We start from the raw sequence: 16124 nt of genomic DNA, 5'->3' as shown, positions 1-16124 counted from the left end.
TTTAAGAAAAACCAATTACAAGAGAGAAAAAAAATAGGCACAAATGATGGGCGGGCAAAAGTGATTTTTAGACGCAAGACGCCCCTGAAGGATTAAGAATTGAGAAGGATGAAGTGAAATTGAAACAGGGATGGGTCCAGCGTGCCCAGATTCTTCAGACAGGCTGGCAGGCGGCCAGGAGGAGGGAAGGTGCGGGGATCTGTAGGAAGAGAGAAGAGACAAATAAAAGAAAGCAAAGAGAAAAAAAAACTAACAAACAGGAGATAGTGGGCTTAAGAAAGCAAAAGGGGTACATAAAAGAGAGGGGAAATTGAAAAGAGAATCAAGTAGATGACAAAAAGGCAGGCAAAAAAAACAGAAACAGAACGAGCGAAATGAAAAATAACCAAACAATTAAAACATGAAAAATATAACAGCTAGAGGAAAGAAAAGAAAAAGGGAAAGGAAACAAATTGAAAACAAAAAAATAAATAGAAATAAACATGAAAAAAACGAAAACAAAACAAAGACTGCGTGTGCACGCAAGGCGACCAAATATCAAGATCCACATGCCATCCACATGCCCGTGAGGCAGAGACAGGGCCACGGCCCACCAAAATTGGCGCTATGGTGCCCCCGACCACATGAGACATGGGGAGGCGCAGAAATGGCAAGGAGGTCTACGAGACATCCGGGCGGGAATAAAGACGAGGTACAGGTGAAAGAAGGGAAACGCGAATAAGCAACGCACGAGACCGAGGGGAACCTAAAAAAGAGGGGGAGGCATGAGGGGAAAGAAAGTGCGGATTGCCGGGAAGCCGTGCTGCTATGTCCGCAGTGAGAGGGCAGGCACGTAGGTAATGGACATCCCCCACAGCTGCCCCGCATGGACAACAAGGCGAAGGAAGGAGGGCAAAACAATGGAAGTAGGAGGGAAAATGACAATGGCCAATTTGGAGAGGGACAAGAGATCAGGGTGGAGGGAAAGAGAGCGGGAGACTAACCGGGAGAGGGGACAAAAACAGCCAGGAGGGTGTCCGAATGTTCTGCGGTCCAGGTGTCTGGCCAAAGCTTGAGTGTGGTGGTACGCATGCGGGTGCGCACTGACAAAGGTGACAGCCATGACGGCCGCAGGAGGCCGCGTGCCGACGCCATTGAGCCGGCCCAGTCAGCGAGCTCGTTGCCCCAGACACCACAATGGGCGGGGACATGACAGAGGAAGACAGGACGCTGAAGAGAAATGACTGCAAGGGTGCACTTGATGTCTCGGACGCGTAAGTTGTTGGTGGAAAGAGAGTGAGGAGCCTGAAAGAGAGAAAGGCAATCAGAGAAGACATGGAACGATAAAGGAGAGGGGGCACGCCGGGCATAACAACAAGCCTCGTGAAACGCAACATCCTCTGCGCAGAAGGCACTAGAGGCTGTCTCGAGACGAAACGGGCCCACGTTCCGCAGCGTGCCAGAAGATGAGAATGCGACGTAAGCAGCACCCCCAGAGTGGGACGTATAAGAGCCGTCCTTGAATATCTGAAGGCCGGGAAGGGAGGAAGGAGAGGGAAAGTGAGAAGGGAGAAGACGGATGAAGGAGAATGAGGAAGCCAAAGAGGGATGGTCGCACCAGGGATCAAAGCGGGGCAAGATATCAGATGGTAGATAAGTGCGACCTCCAAAGGTGACGGGATCTACACCGTTTAAAAGGTTCTACTCCGCTCAGAGGCGATCCAATTCCAAGGGAAGAGGGGTACTCGGAGGAGTACCTGAAGCGCAGCCGTGCGCGTTGTGCGGAAAGCCCCTGTGATAGCGAGAAGGGGGACCCGCTGCACAGAAACAACCTTCTCCCGAAGGCGGGAATTGGCGTGGCGAGACCACCAAGCGGGCGCGGCGAAAGTGAGAGCGGGATGTATTACTTGGAAATAAAGCCTATGTAGAAAACAGGGAGGGTGGGAACGGTGGAACGACAGAAATGAGACAAGACGCGAAGTGAGGATCTCTGCCTTGTTGTAGAGGAAGTGAGCATGAGGTAGAAAAATGAGGTAGCAGTCGGAGGCAACGCCTAAAATTTTGAGTTCCTGTTTGAAACTTAAGGGGCGGCCCGAAAAGCGCACGGTGGGTTTACGCTTTTCCATTCCGCCCACGCCATCGGAAAACAGCATACAAAATGTTTTTGGCCATGAGATCGTCACCCGAGAATCAGAGGCCCAACAGGCTATTCTCTCAAGGACGTCGCCACACAGCTGCTCCAACTTGTGGCGCGTGCGGGCCGGAGCCAGCACAATGGTATCATCGGCATACGCCTGTATTGTCATGCCAGGGGGCATTGGACACTCGAGAAGGTCTGCGATTATGTTCCACAAAAGGGGTGAAACGGGGGATCCCTGAGGGCTGCCGAGAGTGGTATTGGAAGACACCTCCTCACCAGTGCGTGCACGGTAGACTACCGTGCGCTGCGAAAGAAAGGAGCGCAAGAGGTGATACAGGTTGGAAGGGAGGCCGCGGCTGAGAAAGAAGCGAAGGACGAGGGGGTGCCAGGCGCTATCAAACGCACCCTGAAAATCATGTCTTATGAGAACTATGTGCGTGCGGGATATTCAGAAATTGTCCAGAGCCGTTCACAACGAGGCCAGGGCTTGCACTGCGCTGCGCGAATGGGTAAACCCAAACTGGTTGGGGTGGAGGTGGCCCCTGGCGTGCAAGAAATGGTAAAGACGGCGGTGAAGTAGGCGTTCTAATAGTTTACGGAGGACTGAGTTCATCACTATTGGCCGGTGGGAAGCAGGGAGGAAAGAGGGACGGTTTGCTCTAGGAAGGAAGATGATCCGCCCCCTGCGCCACACGGAGGGAAAGTGGCCGAGACTGAGGGCACTGTTGAAAAGGAAGAGAAAGAAGGACGGGTGGGCACGCCAGAGGCCCGTAACCAAGGTCGCAGTCAGCCCATCCAGGCCGGACGCCGTGCCAGTATCGAGTGCGTTTACGAGCAACTGAAGCTCGTAACGCGAGAACGGGACGTCTGGCGGTACGGAAGGATGGTAAGGCGACTCGACGGATGCACTGATACACGCGTGGAATGGTGAATCTATCAAAGAATTATCAAACGCGACCTGTGTTGGGAGCAAAAGTGCCGCCGACTCGACGACAGAAGTCGTCAGAACGCCGCCTGCTGTGTCCAGAGGTTGTAAGAATACTGGGGCGCGCAGTTTGACAAATGCCTTTTGAAAGGGTGCGCCGAAAAGGTTTTTCCGAGTCGCATCGTGACAGGCCTGGCGCAACACCGAGTCGTTCGCCTCCGTGATGTTGCGACGGTAACAGGCAAGTGCGGCCTGAAACGCGGTGCGATAGAGAAGGCGCAACGATGGTTCTGAGCAACGCTGGAAGCGCTGGCGCAAAGCTCGAACGCGGCCCCAATCGATGGCGAGCTCAGGCGACCACCATGGCTTCGGTGCCGGAGCACTCACAACCGTACGCTTGTGGCACTCAATCAGCGCTATAAATCGGTCGTGGATCCGGTTGACGACGGTCTCCAATGCATCGGGAGAGCGCAGATCGGCGCCAGCAACCCGGGGAAACCATGTGTCCCTTGCGAGGCACTGAAGCAGACGAGCCCGCGACGCAACCGTTAGCCGGTGCTGTTTCGGAGAAGGAAGACGAATCGACACCTCAGTATAAGAATGCTCTGACAGATTCGGCGTCCGAGACGGTCGATGTGTATCCGGAGCTGAGCAGGGATGGAAAAGCGAGCGTGACATCAATCCACGACTCCGCGTAATAGTTGTCGTATGTGGGGGCGGAAGTAGGATCATTTAAAACTGCCAGTTGGTGAGCCAGGGCGAAGTTTGGAGCCACCCGAGTCGGAGGGTGCGGGGCCCTACAATTCATGCTTGTCGTTGAAGTCACCGGCCAGGATGATAGGGTGGCCGGCCGCCAAAGCGACCACTTCGTCCAGTTCGTCTAACGAAGAGTCAAAGAGGGCGATCGGGGGGCAGTAAACAGAGGCAAAGAGGTAAGGAAGCAGACTGAGAGGTGCAGAGCACCGCCACGACGAATGTGGAGGCGTGAATAGGAAAGAACTCAAAAGGAGGATACTGCGCAAGGACCAGCGAGCGCGGATGTGATTGCGCAGAGAAGACGGCAACCCCACTGGGAAGACCTGAAACCCCACCGCCGACCAGGTAAGGGTCCGCCACCGCTGCCAGAGAAAACGGAGAAGAGATGCAATGACTCGAGAGGGCAGCCTTGGCACTTGGGTGTGGTCAAGGTTGATCTGAAGAAAACTAAAACTAGCCATGGCGATGTAAAGCGGTATAGGAACGGGGATAACTGAAGTAGAATAGGATCACATATGGGGAACAGCTGCTTAGAGAGATTGATTTATAGATAGTGGCGGTGGTGGAAGCAGGAGGGCCGAGGACCGGATACGGAGCCAAGTGATATAGGGCAGCGAGAAAAGAAGAATACGAATGAAAAGTTAATGGAGGAGGCCGTAAGAACAATCACAGTCGCAACCTGGCGGTTCGCGGGAGATGTACACAGGGCAGGGCAATCGCGGCCCTAAGGGCCATAAGCGGTCCTGGCACGGACGCGAGCAGCGCGCTCCAGCAAAGTTGAGCAGGAGGCATGCCCAGCTTGATGGTTAGAGGGGCGGCCAGCCGCGTCGCACGGGGCGCACTAGGCGTTAGGGTCCTGTATAGGGCGGGGCACTGTGCGAGAGGGTGCGATTCCGCGCATCGTGTGCAGCAAGCCTTATAGGGGTCTGTTGTAAGTGCGTGGCCGTATTGGGCAGAGAACGTGCACAGCGGGACGTGGAGGTCCTCCTGGACCTCGACGGAAGTCCAGCCCACGGTGACGCGACCGGCGTCACGAAGCCGGGAAAAAGCGGAAGGGTCAACCTCTAGGACGTGAACACGCTGTCCAGAGCGCTGTGTAAAGGACAATCTGAGATTACATTTCTGCAGATCAAGAAAGTGTGCCAGATTCCGCCGGTTGAGGGCGGTCACGAGATCCTCAGGACGGATATCAGGATCAACCACGGACAGGGGGACGTGGGGATTGCGTCGCTCAGGCATACGGACATTGATGGAAGCCCGGGTGGCCTCGATACGGGCGATGGCAGCCTGCAGGTGCTCGAGGTTCTCAGGGTTCCGGGATGTAACCACCAGGGCGCGACGGGTGGGTCGGAGTGTGGCGGCTCCTATTCCCTCAGACTCAGGGTCGATGGCCGACTCGATGAGGGTAGCAACCTCGCGACCCACGTTGTCGGAAGCCCCAACAGACGTTGAAAGCATCTGATGGGGCTTCTAGGCCGGAGGAGAGTCCCCGAGCTCGAGGGGCCCTGGGCGTGCCTGTGTCGCAGTGCCTGAATCAACTCCGACAGGTGGAAGAGGGCCGGCACCGCCGCGCAGAGCCGCCGCAAAGGTCCTAGGAACATTTGGTCCGGCCCGCAGAAGGCGAAGTTCCGCCTCGGCCTCGGAAGCCCTGACGGACACTTCGGCACTCCGGGCCCTCAGGAACTTCAGCTCACGATCCCGGGCGATAACTTGGTCCCGCAAAGCACGGACGCGCTCTGTGTCACGGATGGCGCAGGCAAAGAAGTTATGCGCATTAGCATTCATGGCAGAGACCAGGGACACAAGGGTAGCCCGGACCCCTGCTGTTATCTTATTCTTTTCGTCATTAATGATGCACAGCAGTTCCTCGTGTGCCGCTAAAAGGGAGGTATCCGTGCCCAGCTCTAGGTTGCCGGGGGCCGGGGTGTTTGGGACAGCAGCAGGTGGCGAGGAAAGGCCCGGGACGCCGGTCACGGGGGTCAAATCTGAGCCCGAAAGAGAACGGGGTTCACCACCTGAAGCGTTACCATGGTCAGTTAGACGATGTTCATCTGGTATGATCGGTAGGTCAACGGTAGGTTCCGTGTGGACGTCAGAGGTTACCTCAAGAGATGGCGGATCCGCGCGTAGTAGAGGTGCCAGGGCCAGCCCGGCAGCAGCTGCGCGGTCAGTCATGATGGAGCCAGCAGCCTCCAGGCCTAAGCAGGCCGCAGCCTAGGTGCGAAGTGCGTGGAAAATGAAAATTAAGGTGTTGTCCACCGAGAGGGAGGACATTCAGGGGGTCCCCAAGGTGTTACAGGGCCCCTCAGAGCAGAGAACCTCTCCAAGGGGAAATAGAAATCAGCAGGAGCTGAAAACAGTGCGATCCACAGGATGCTCGCCATGTATGTCGATACCGACCACAAGACATGGTGCGTTATCCTGCCTTACCTCATCTTCGCATCATACACCACAGTGCAGGAGACCACCCAGATGACGCCTTTTAGGCTCGTCCATAGCAGGGAGGCCACGACCACGCTAGATGCCATGCTGGCCAATATTACCGAAGAAGATAACGTCGATGTCGCCGCCTACCTTCAACACGCAGAAGAAGCGCGAAGACTTGCCAGATTGCAGATCATAGGCCAGCATCGGGCCGACGCCAGACGCTACAACCTACGAAGACGCAACGCGGAATACAAGCCAGGAGATCGAGTCTGGGTTTGGACGCCCATTCACCGCCGCGCATTGCGTGAAAAACTTTTGCGCCGCTATTTCTGCCCGTACAAGGTTCTTCGTCGGGTAGGTGAACTGGACTATGAAATCGTCTCTGACGAAATGACTGCATCCCAGCGACGCCGCGTACGACCAGAAGTTGTCCATGCCTTCCGTCTAGAGCCCTATTATGCGCGTTAAAACACGTTGTGTTTACACTCCTGGTGTTTATTTTAGAGCGCAGCTCTTTGGCGTCCGTTCCTGGGTTTCGCGTCGTCGTCGGCGTCGGCCTCGTAACCAGCTCCGCCCCCAATGTCACGCTTTTCAATTGGTCGAAATGCTCGTGACGTCACAGTGCGCGAATTTCAAATGGGGCCAATTGTACTTTGGCTAGTAACCATGCAACCAATCAAAGGGATCGTATAGTGATGCTGCAACTAAGTTGGACTAAATTTAGTTAATTGCTTAATTAATCAATTAGCCTAATTAATATAGAGGAGAATGAAGAGGTCAGAAGAAAAGAAAAGACGCGCGCCGCAGCGACAACAGCGTCCGCGGAAGGAGACGCTGCTGAAAAAAAACAGATGTTTAGAAAAAATTTATTTACATACGTACACATGCCAAGGTTACAAGATACAATCACATTAACAAAAACACATGACATTAAGCATGTAAGGTGAGCCAATTAAACAGGTACCGTAAACATTTCTAAGTAACTAACAGGAATGGGCAATGTAAAATAAGAATGCACATATACCGATTGACAGAAGAGAGAAAAGTCGATAATTAGTCATTGAAAATTGAAAAGTTGAGCTTAGCGCCAGTTTGGCCTAAAAACCAAGACAAGACGGCCGTTATTAACAGAAATAAATGGGCATGACCATTGTCGGAGAAACTCTTCCTCACCCAAGAAAAAGAGTTCCTCGGACAAAAAACTAATCAGCTCCCGTCGGAGACGGCCGAGAATTGGCCACACAGCGCGGCGTCGAAAGCCACTAGCGACCGCGGCGCATCGACTGCGCCATAAACTAAAAAGACCTGCAACTATTAACAGGCGAGCAAAACGGCCGCTGGGGAAGCGGCCGCGGGAGACGAAGCACGAAATGCCCTGCCCACGAAATCCCGCATGAACCGCGCGCCAAAAGACACGCGCTACAACACAGGTGACTGTAGCGTGGCGATTAGATTCCGAGAGCGGGCAATTCGGACAGATACTGGAGCGTAACACACCCCACCGCTCTAACCGGTCACAAGTAGGGAGCACTGCCCAGCCAAGTTTCCAGGCAAAGTCACGTAGATGATCTGGGAGAGGTGTCGACGCTAAACGCGCCCACTGAACGCGGCGCATAGGTGAGCGGCGAGACGCCGGCACAACAGGTAACAATAGTGTGCCCATAATGTCCACCACACGGTCTGCAACGATGTTGACAGCAGGTGCTACTGCTCTTACATGCCTGTAAAAGGCCACTGATGAAGCGTAGAAAGCGGTAGGTTGCTCTGACTGGGGTCCATGATTAACAGGGGCCGCCGGATCCAAAAAGGGTAAAGAAGGGCCCACAAAGTACCGAGCCAGGATTCGCGCCGGAGACGCGTTTCCTAGCAGGATACGCAAAATACTCTTCAACGCTAACAGCGAGGACGTGACGGACAAATTTGGAAAGGCAAACCCTCCTCTCTCCCGTGGTTGTCCAAGAACAGCACGGGCTACAAGCTCGGTTCCGCCTGACCAAAAGAACGAAAAAACTAGTCTGCACTCGCCTTATGACACGGAGGGGTGGTTTAACAGTGTAGCAGAGGTACCAGAAGGCACCAAGTATGACGGACTGAACCAGGTAGCGCCTCTCAAGCAGAGGCAACTCGAATGTCTGCGCCCTTCGCACACGAGCTGTAATGTCTTCGACGACCGAAGACCACACACCATTCCATATTCCAGCACAGTCGTAGGTCACACCTAAAATGCGCATCTGCGCGCACCACTGCAAAGGTATTGAAGATGTAATACGAGTCTGGGAAGACCCCACAAAAAAGTAACAACTCTTCGAGTAATTAAGAGCAGCCCCAGACAAGGAGGCGTACTCACGGAAAACATTTAAAGTTTCAAGCAGGCTGCGTTCATCAGCTAAGTACAGAGTGATGTCGTCTGCATAAGCAGTGACGCGTACCGCTTCGCTGCCTGGCAAAGCCAGACCTCTAATAAAGGAGTGGCGATTGGCTGCCAAGAGGAAAGGCTCTAATGCTAAGACAAACAAAAGGGGGGAGAGCGGACAACCTTGACGGACGCCGCGGCGAACATCAAATGCGGTACTTTCCCGGCCATCGAGGAACAGAGTGCTTGAAATATCTCTGTACATCTCTTTAATGAGAAGCACGAATGAAGGTGGGAAGCCGAAAGCATCCAGCATCCCGTAAAGGTACTCGTGCTCTAAGAAGTCGAACGCCTTTTCCTGATCAAGGGAAACAAGAAGACCCTGTGCGCGCCGTCGTAAAGTATACGCTAGGATGTCTCGCGTTGCAGAAGATAAACTGTGTATTTCACGGCCTGGGATGGAGCAAACCTGGTGGCAGGAAATAAGTGACGGGAGGAGAGCTCGTAGACGACGAACGAGTAATTTTGCTAATACTTTGTAATCTGAATTTAGCAGGGTGATAGGGCGCCAATCTGCCGGGCATGTCGACATAGGAGACTTTTTAGGAATAAGGACAATGCGGCCTCTTTTGAATGATTCAGGAAATACGTGCTCAGTAAAGCATATTTTTAATACTTCCGAGAAAATAGGGCCCACAATATCCCAAAATTCTAAATAGAACTCCACAGGAAGACCGTCTGGACCAGGCGCTGAGCCTCGTTTCATGGAGTCCAACGCCTCCTTGATTTCATCTGTTGTTGGCACAGCCATAAGGCCGTCATGGAGTTCAGTTGAAACCTGCGGCAAGCCTGCTAAAAATGGGGCTGCGGAAACGACATTGCGATCAACTAGAATGACCGACTGAGCAATACCCCTGAAATGGCTAAAAAACGCACTGAAATTCCTGCCACCTGGTTGGGACGTAGCCCCGGCGGAAGATGTAAACGCAGGGGCACCTTGAGTGTACAACAGCTCTTGGCGGGCCAACCGAAGCACCTCAGGATGAGCAGTTGGACTGCGTCGACAACGCCATGCAGCCGCTGTCAAAGAGGAGGCACGTAAAAGACGCTGTAGGCGCTCCGAAAGCTCCTCTTTCCATGCGCACATAAGCGACGAAGGCGACGGGGTGCGTTGAGCAATACGTAGCTTCGCCGTCACCACACGCACCTCATCTGACACGCGAGCCCTAAGGGCTCGACCAGATGCGGCACAATGGTGACACCACTGCTCCTTCAGACGGTCCCAGTCACCAGGCACCGCCCCAACAACCGAAAAACGCAAGACCCGTGTGAGCCCCTCTTTAGTGCTGGCGTCGTGAAGTATGCGTACATCCAACCGCCATGGTCTATGGGGTGATACTGCAGGCGCCGGAACCGTGAGTGATAGAAGAAAAGGGCGGTGGTCTGATATGTGCACCGGCGAGGATGGCAGCGTCAGTACATTAGCTACACACACTGACCGCGAAAGGCTCGCCGGAACGTACGCCCTGTCTAGCCTACTCGACGATAACCCGCGACGCCAAGTCCACACAAAGACGTTGCCATAGAGGAGCTCATACGCGTCCGTGAGCATGAAATGATTCACTAAGCGGCGCAACTCACGCGCATTCCAGCCTGGCCTACCCCTACCAGGGCCTTGCACATCGGCGACCGTATCGAGCACGCAGTTGAAATCGCCCAACATCACAACATTACGCCCTCCAAGAAAATACACATCTAAATCTTTAAAGAATGCGTTTACCAAATTGGAATGCGCAGGCGCATAAATACAAAGAATTCTCAGGTGAAGTGCGTTAAACGTGCAGTCGAACGCCAACACGCGTCCAAGCGCATCGTAGGTAACATGATGATCGCGCAACAGTGAGCGGTTCAAAACAAGAACGCCAACGCCGCTAGAACGCGTGCTGGCGTACGAAACAAAGGCATCGACGCCAAACCTACGCTTGAATTTCAACACGTCACTGAGACGAAAAAAATTGGTTTCTTGCAGGCAGACGATATCGCAACCCGAGGAACGAGCGAATGCGACCACCGTTGCCTGCTTCAAAACACTGCGGAACCCCTGCGCGTTAAGAGTAATAATTTGAAGGTTAGTCATTTTGGAAATGAAAAATGAAACCTGAACAGTCGTGATGTTTAGACAATACAAAGCGCGCCGCGAACGGCGCTAAACCACCTCACTTTTTGCGGAGGGTCGGACCAGAGGAGGCACGAGGCCTCCTTGGCCGACCGGCAGAATTGTCCGAGTCCGTAGTCGACGCATGTGGACGCTTTAAGCTCGAACTTAAAGCGACCATCTCAATATCCGACGACTCTTCGCTAGAAGTGCTAGCGCTGATCCTCGATGTTGAAGAGGACGGCGATTGCACAGGGTCAGCGTCTGGAGATGATCTTGGCTCTCGTACAAGCGATGACGAAGACGACGATGGCGGCGTCGGGTCCTCCTCAGGCGTGATGGCAGTCTCGTCAATGACGAGGTTGACTGAAGAGGCCGAGGACGTCAAGCTGCTGTCGTCACCGTCGACCTCAGCTATGTCGGCGTCCCTGCTCAAAACCGCAACGCTGGCCGCGGGCTCTAGCGCGGGCTCCGAGGGTGGCACGTTCTCAGCCTCAGATTTTTCCAGGGACACAGTAGGCTCGGCCCCTGTCTCATCAGGCACGCTCGGAGAGACTGAGGCTGACGCAGCAGGAACCTTTACTGTCTGCTCGCTTGGTGCAGCACTGGACGCATCAACAGCAGACTCTGGCTCTTCCACGCAGCGACGCTGAGACGCAGTGGAAGCACCCGTAACGGCGGCGGTGTTGGATCCGCCGGTCTCCTTGATGGCTTCAACCGCTCCCTGAGCGGCCTGCGGGGGCGCAGGGCGGGCCGCAGCCTCCGAGTACGAGGGCTTGATAGCGCACGCCACAGTAGCGTGCGGATCACCACAACGACGACATGGCAGCACGCAACCCTGGCCTTGGTGCCCAAAGACCCCACAGCGGGCGCAGAAAGGAGCCGTGCACTGTGCCCTGAAGTGCGCAGTGGACCCGCAACGCCGGCAAACGCGCTGCATGCCCTTGTAGTCGCACGTCACGCGGTGGCCCGCGACCTTGATGTAGTTGGGTACGGGTGACTCTGGTTTCATTTCAATCCGCACGTAGCGGGTCCCGGTGGTGACAGTGGGACGCGATCCCATGACGCCGCGACTAATGTGCAGCACCTTGCCAAAAGGGGAGAGAGCCTTGGCAAGGGCGTCACTGGGTACACGTGCGGGCAGAAAAAGAACAGTCACCTGGGTCACCTGCGGGCTCAGGGGAACGATGGCGACGCGTTCCTTGCCGATGGTGAGGCAGGAAGCTTCAACGATTTTAGCCATGGCGGCTTCACTTTTCACAGTGACTTGGTAGTTGCGTCCACCGAAGTGCTGGACGCAGTACACTTCCTCCAATCCAACTACGGAGGCTGTCGCATCGACGACATCCTCCGGACTAGCCCCCTCAGGGACGACAACATCAAAGGCCAGAGCCTTTGTAGGTGGCTGGCTCACCATAATGAGGCGCCCGCCAGCCGAAGGACACCTTAACAAAACACGTCGAAAGGTCACACACCGGCCACCGACGCAAGCCGGCGGCCGGAACACACACCGAAGCGTCCACCAGCACAGCTACTCGGACAACGAAGCCGCGTTCCCTCCACCACCACGCACTTCCCCACTCGTAAGGCGTTGCTCGTTTCATATACGTTGTGTCGAACATCCTAGACAGTTCCAACAATTGACAGGTTAATGACAGAACACGATGGATAGAAATATAATAATATAAATATGAAATAGCCTAATTAACCTTTCTAGTTAGACCGCATAAATCAATAAAACCGAGAACAAAATTGGTCGAGTTGGGGAATCGAACCAGGGTCTCCGGAGTGCGATACGAGCACGCTAGCCACTCCGTAATGCCAGCTGAATGGTTTGGAATGAACAAAGGCGCGTCTAGCTCATACGGCGTCTTCGTTCACTCCCATCTTCCCCCTTTCCCTTACGGCGAGGTGCAGGTGTCCACCCAGATATGCGAGAGAGAGAGATACATTTCCTTTCCTCAAAAAATAAATTTACCGTCCAGCAAGGCGTACAGCCGAATTGGCGATGGCGTTCTGTGGACTCCCTGACAGCGTTGCAAGACGCTGTCGCGTTCCACTCTTACAGGCGAAGCTTAACATGTTAACCACACATCAGTAACACACGCAGACAGCCAATGGACGCGTCATTCGCTGGCAGCACTTGATTCATCATTCACAACCACATTCTTAACGTACGCTCCCTTGCCGCACATGTCAAAGACGTACACCACGATCACATTCTGCACCATTCCTCTGTACTTTGCTTTGCTGAAACCTGGATGGATCCCGAAGAGCCTCTCGAAATCTTAGATTTCCTATACTGCTGTGGTGCTCGCGGAGACCACAACAGAGCGGCGGGAGTCGCTATCTACTTGCGCACAGGTCTCTCTGCAATACCAGTCGAAATGTTTGGCACGTCACATGAAGTTGGCGAACTGTGCGCCGCAAAGTTGCCCAACGGCTTGCTGGTAGTAGCTGCCTACTTCGCCCCTACCGCACTCACGAATAACGTCGTGCACTTCCTGCAACTCGCATTAACCGTCCATCGATCCACACCGATGTTAGTAGTGGGGGACTTTAATGTTGACATAAAGACAAACAGCAATTTCCTAACACTTATGCGGGAGAACATCCTGTTCCTCTCGCTCGTAACGCGTCCCACGGCTGTGACAACCTCGCGAGGCACTTGTATAGATCTCGTCTTTGAGAATCAAGCATTGGTGTACCAAGTCGAACATATATGTCTATTTCTCCGACCACAAAGCTTCCTTCATGACTGTCAAGAACTGTTAGTGGAGTCTTTGTTAAAGGAATACGTGTGAAAAATAAAAAAAAAATTCTGTGATAGCGCATACATGTGTTGCTCGATTTCTTTGCCTCAATCTATCGAAAAGGTGGAACAGCTTATTTGCTGCGCTCAAATTTCGCATTAGGAAGTAACGTAATCGTCGGTAATTTTTTTACACAATCTGTTTTAGTTATTTATGGCGAATTATGTACTGAAGCATCGGGTCGATGCTCTTTTGAGAGGGGAATAGTGCCGCTAATGTTTGAAGTGTTTGCTTGTTCATTCTTCAAAGCTGCCGGCACGCCGCTTTATCGCTTTGTTTGTGAGGCAACACGCGCCTAGATTTATCTCGATCGATCGCATCCAGGCGGAGCCGACTGTACGTTGTTCCCAACGTTACTAGATTACCTGATTTATTCACAAATGAAAATTGGGTCACTGATCAAGTCGAAAGATGAAAAATGACGTTTCGGGTCCCATACGGGGCCCTTGTTCACAATAAGGCTGACACAGAAGAAGGGATGGTTATATACGCTTCAGAATCTTCTGCAATCTTTTCACGTAAATATGATGTAGCGTGCCCTGATTCTTGTTTAGCGTGTTGGCCGTTGTCTGGATGATTAGGGATTCTAGATGCAGTCTTGCAGATAGGTTTCTTTCCGTTGCCAAGATTTCCACCTCATCCCAGCCTATCTCGTGGCCAGTGGTCAGCACGTGCTCTGCAACTGCATTTTTTGCTGCGCGCTTGTTTCTGACGTCGCCCTGGTGCTCCTTCATGCGCCGCTGGAAGTTCCCGGTTTCCCCAATGTAGACGGAGGGGCAGTCGCTGCAAGGTATCCGATAAACAACGCCAGGGAACTTGGCACGTGGTAGCGGGTCCTTCACGTTGACCACTTCGGCTCGCAGCTTGCTGGTTGGCACGTGTGCAATGTGCACTCCGTGTTTACGGAAAATCCTAGAAAGGGCCTCGCTGATCTGACGCACGTAGGGAATCGCAGCACGCTTTATCTTTTTTGTCAGCTGTTGTGCTCCTCGTGTGTAGGTGGCTTTCTTGGTGACTTTGCTGGTAAAATGTCTAGGGTAGCCGTTTCGCTCAAGATCTTGCTGTATAAGCTTCATCTCGTTGCCAAGGCTGACCGGGTCCGAACAGATGTTTTTAGCACGGTTGACAAGTGACGCAACCACTGAACGCTTGTGAGCCGTAGGATGAGCGGAATCAAAATCCAGGTATCTCCCCGTGTGCGTTGCTTTTCGGAAGACGCTGAAGGCTAACCGATGCGCATCACGTTTGACGAGCACATCCAAGAACGGGATCATGCCGTTCGCTTCCTCTTCCAAAGTGAATTTTATGGATGGCTCTACGGCATTCAGGTGTTCAAGGAAGCTGTGAATATGCTGCTTGTTTAAAATGCAAAAGCAGTCATCAACATACCTCAGAAACACCTTTGGACGATGTGTGAACGAGTTCAGGGCTTTCTGATCAATATACTCCATTGTCAGGTTGGCAGCCGTGACTGAAATTGACGCTCCCATTGCGGTTCCGAAGATCTGCTTGTACACTGTGCCGTTGTAAGTAAAATACGTATTGGCTAAGCAGAAATGAAGCAATTCGCTGATCTCGCTGACGTTCAACGGCGTGCGATCGGGAAATGAGGGGCTCCTTGCAGGTTTCCACAGCAAGCTCGACCGGGACACTTGTGAACAGGGAACATACATCAAAGGACACCAGCACATCGCTTTCTTCGAGGACGATATCCTTGACTTTTTCAATAAAGTCTTGCGAATTCTTGATGTGCGTCGCTGTTTGTCCCACCAACGGAGCCAACACTTTGTGCAGATAACCGGACAGACGGAAAAGAGGCGACCTGGTGAAATCCACGATTGGCCTTAGCGGAGTTCCACTTTTGTGAATTTTCGGCAAGCCATATATTGCGGGAGCGTATCCATTAGTGCAAAGAAGCCTGTAGTACAGCTTTCTTTGAGAAGGCGGAAGACCACTGAATATGTGAGACAGGATCATTTGCAAGCGGGACTGTATTTTCGACGTGCTTACAGTAGGTTGTCGCGTCCTCGATCATCTCTGACATTTTTGAGTGGTACGCAGACCGATCAAGCACAACAGTCACATTTCCTTTGTCTGCGGGCAGAATTGCAACATCCTCCTTCTTTCTCAGCGACTCCAGGGCCTTCCGTCACCTTCGGAAAGAATGTGCTCACGGTGCTGTTTCCGCATTCCTTTAAGAACACCGACCGCATTCATTCTGACATCTTCTTGTACGTCTTTATCAAGGAGACTAATGGCTCTTTCCACAGCGCAAATCATCTTCCGCGTATCCGGCGGTTTCCCCTGATTGAAATTCAAGCCTCGGCTTAGCACCATTTCTTCGGTGGCACTCATGGTGTACGACGACAAGTTTTTAACCTTGAAGACTGGTCCTCTAGACTCGTTCCTTTTTTTCCCCAGCAAAGTGCATAGTTTGCTCCTTTGCGAAACTTCGTGCTTTTCTGTTGAGCGCCTCGCTTCTTGGTTGGCAGCTAGTTGTACCTCCGCGTAGATTTCTGGCATGCGGAACTCTAGTTGCCGCTTCGCAAAGAAAGCCTCCTGTTGTAGGCGCTTCA

The 16124-nt window shown here is 53.1% G+C and overlaps 1 protein-coding gene across 1 annotated transcript; it reads right to left on the bottom strand.

The window, feature by feature from the left end:
- On the bottom strand, positions 1–12333 carry LOC149328602 (uncharacterized). The gene is made up of 2 exons (XM_089562287.1): positions 10801–12333; positions 1–199 (listed from the first exon to the last, which is right to left on the bottom strand). The coding sequence occupies exons 1-2, from the start codon at positions 12150–12152 to the stop codon at positions 16–18; spliced, it is 1536 nt and encodes a 511-aa protein (XP_089418413.1). The 5' UTR covers positions 12153–12333; the 3' UTR covers positions 1–15.
- Between the last annotated feature and the right edge of the window lie 3791 nt (positions 12334–16124).

This window comes from Amblyomma mixtum, chromosome 9 (genome assembly GCF_055824585.1).
Source record: "Amblyomma mixtum isolate Tamu chromosome 9, ASM5582458v1, whole genome shotgun sequence".
NCBI lineage: Eukaryota > Metazoa > Arthropoda > Arachnida > Ixodida > Ixodidae > Amblyomma > Amblyomma mixtum.
This window is presented reverse-complemented; position numbering and strand designations above follow the sequence as displayed.

Bases quoted from the DNA above. Each gene is read 5' to 3' on its own strand.
- LOC149328602 (XM_089562287.1), bottom strand. From the start codon at position 12,152: ATGGTGAGCCAGCCACCTACAAAGGCTCTGGCCTTTGATGTTGTCGTC. The intron at 200-10,800 runs GTGAGGTGGTTT...CTCTTCCTACAG, and splicing joins GGTCCGACCCTCCGCAAAAA to ATCCCCGCACCTTCCCTCCT.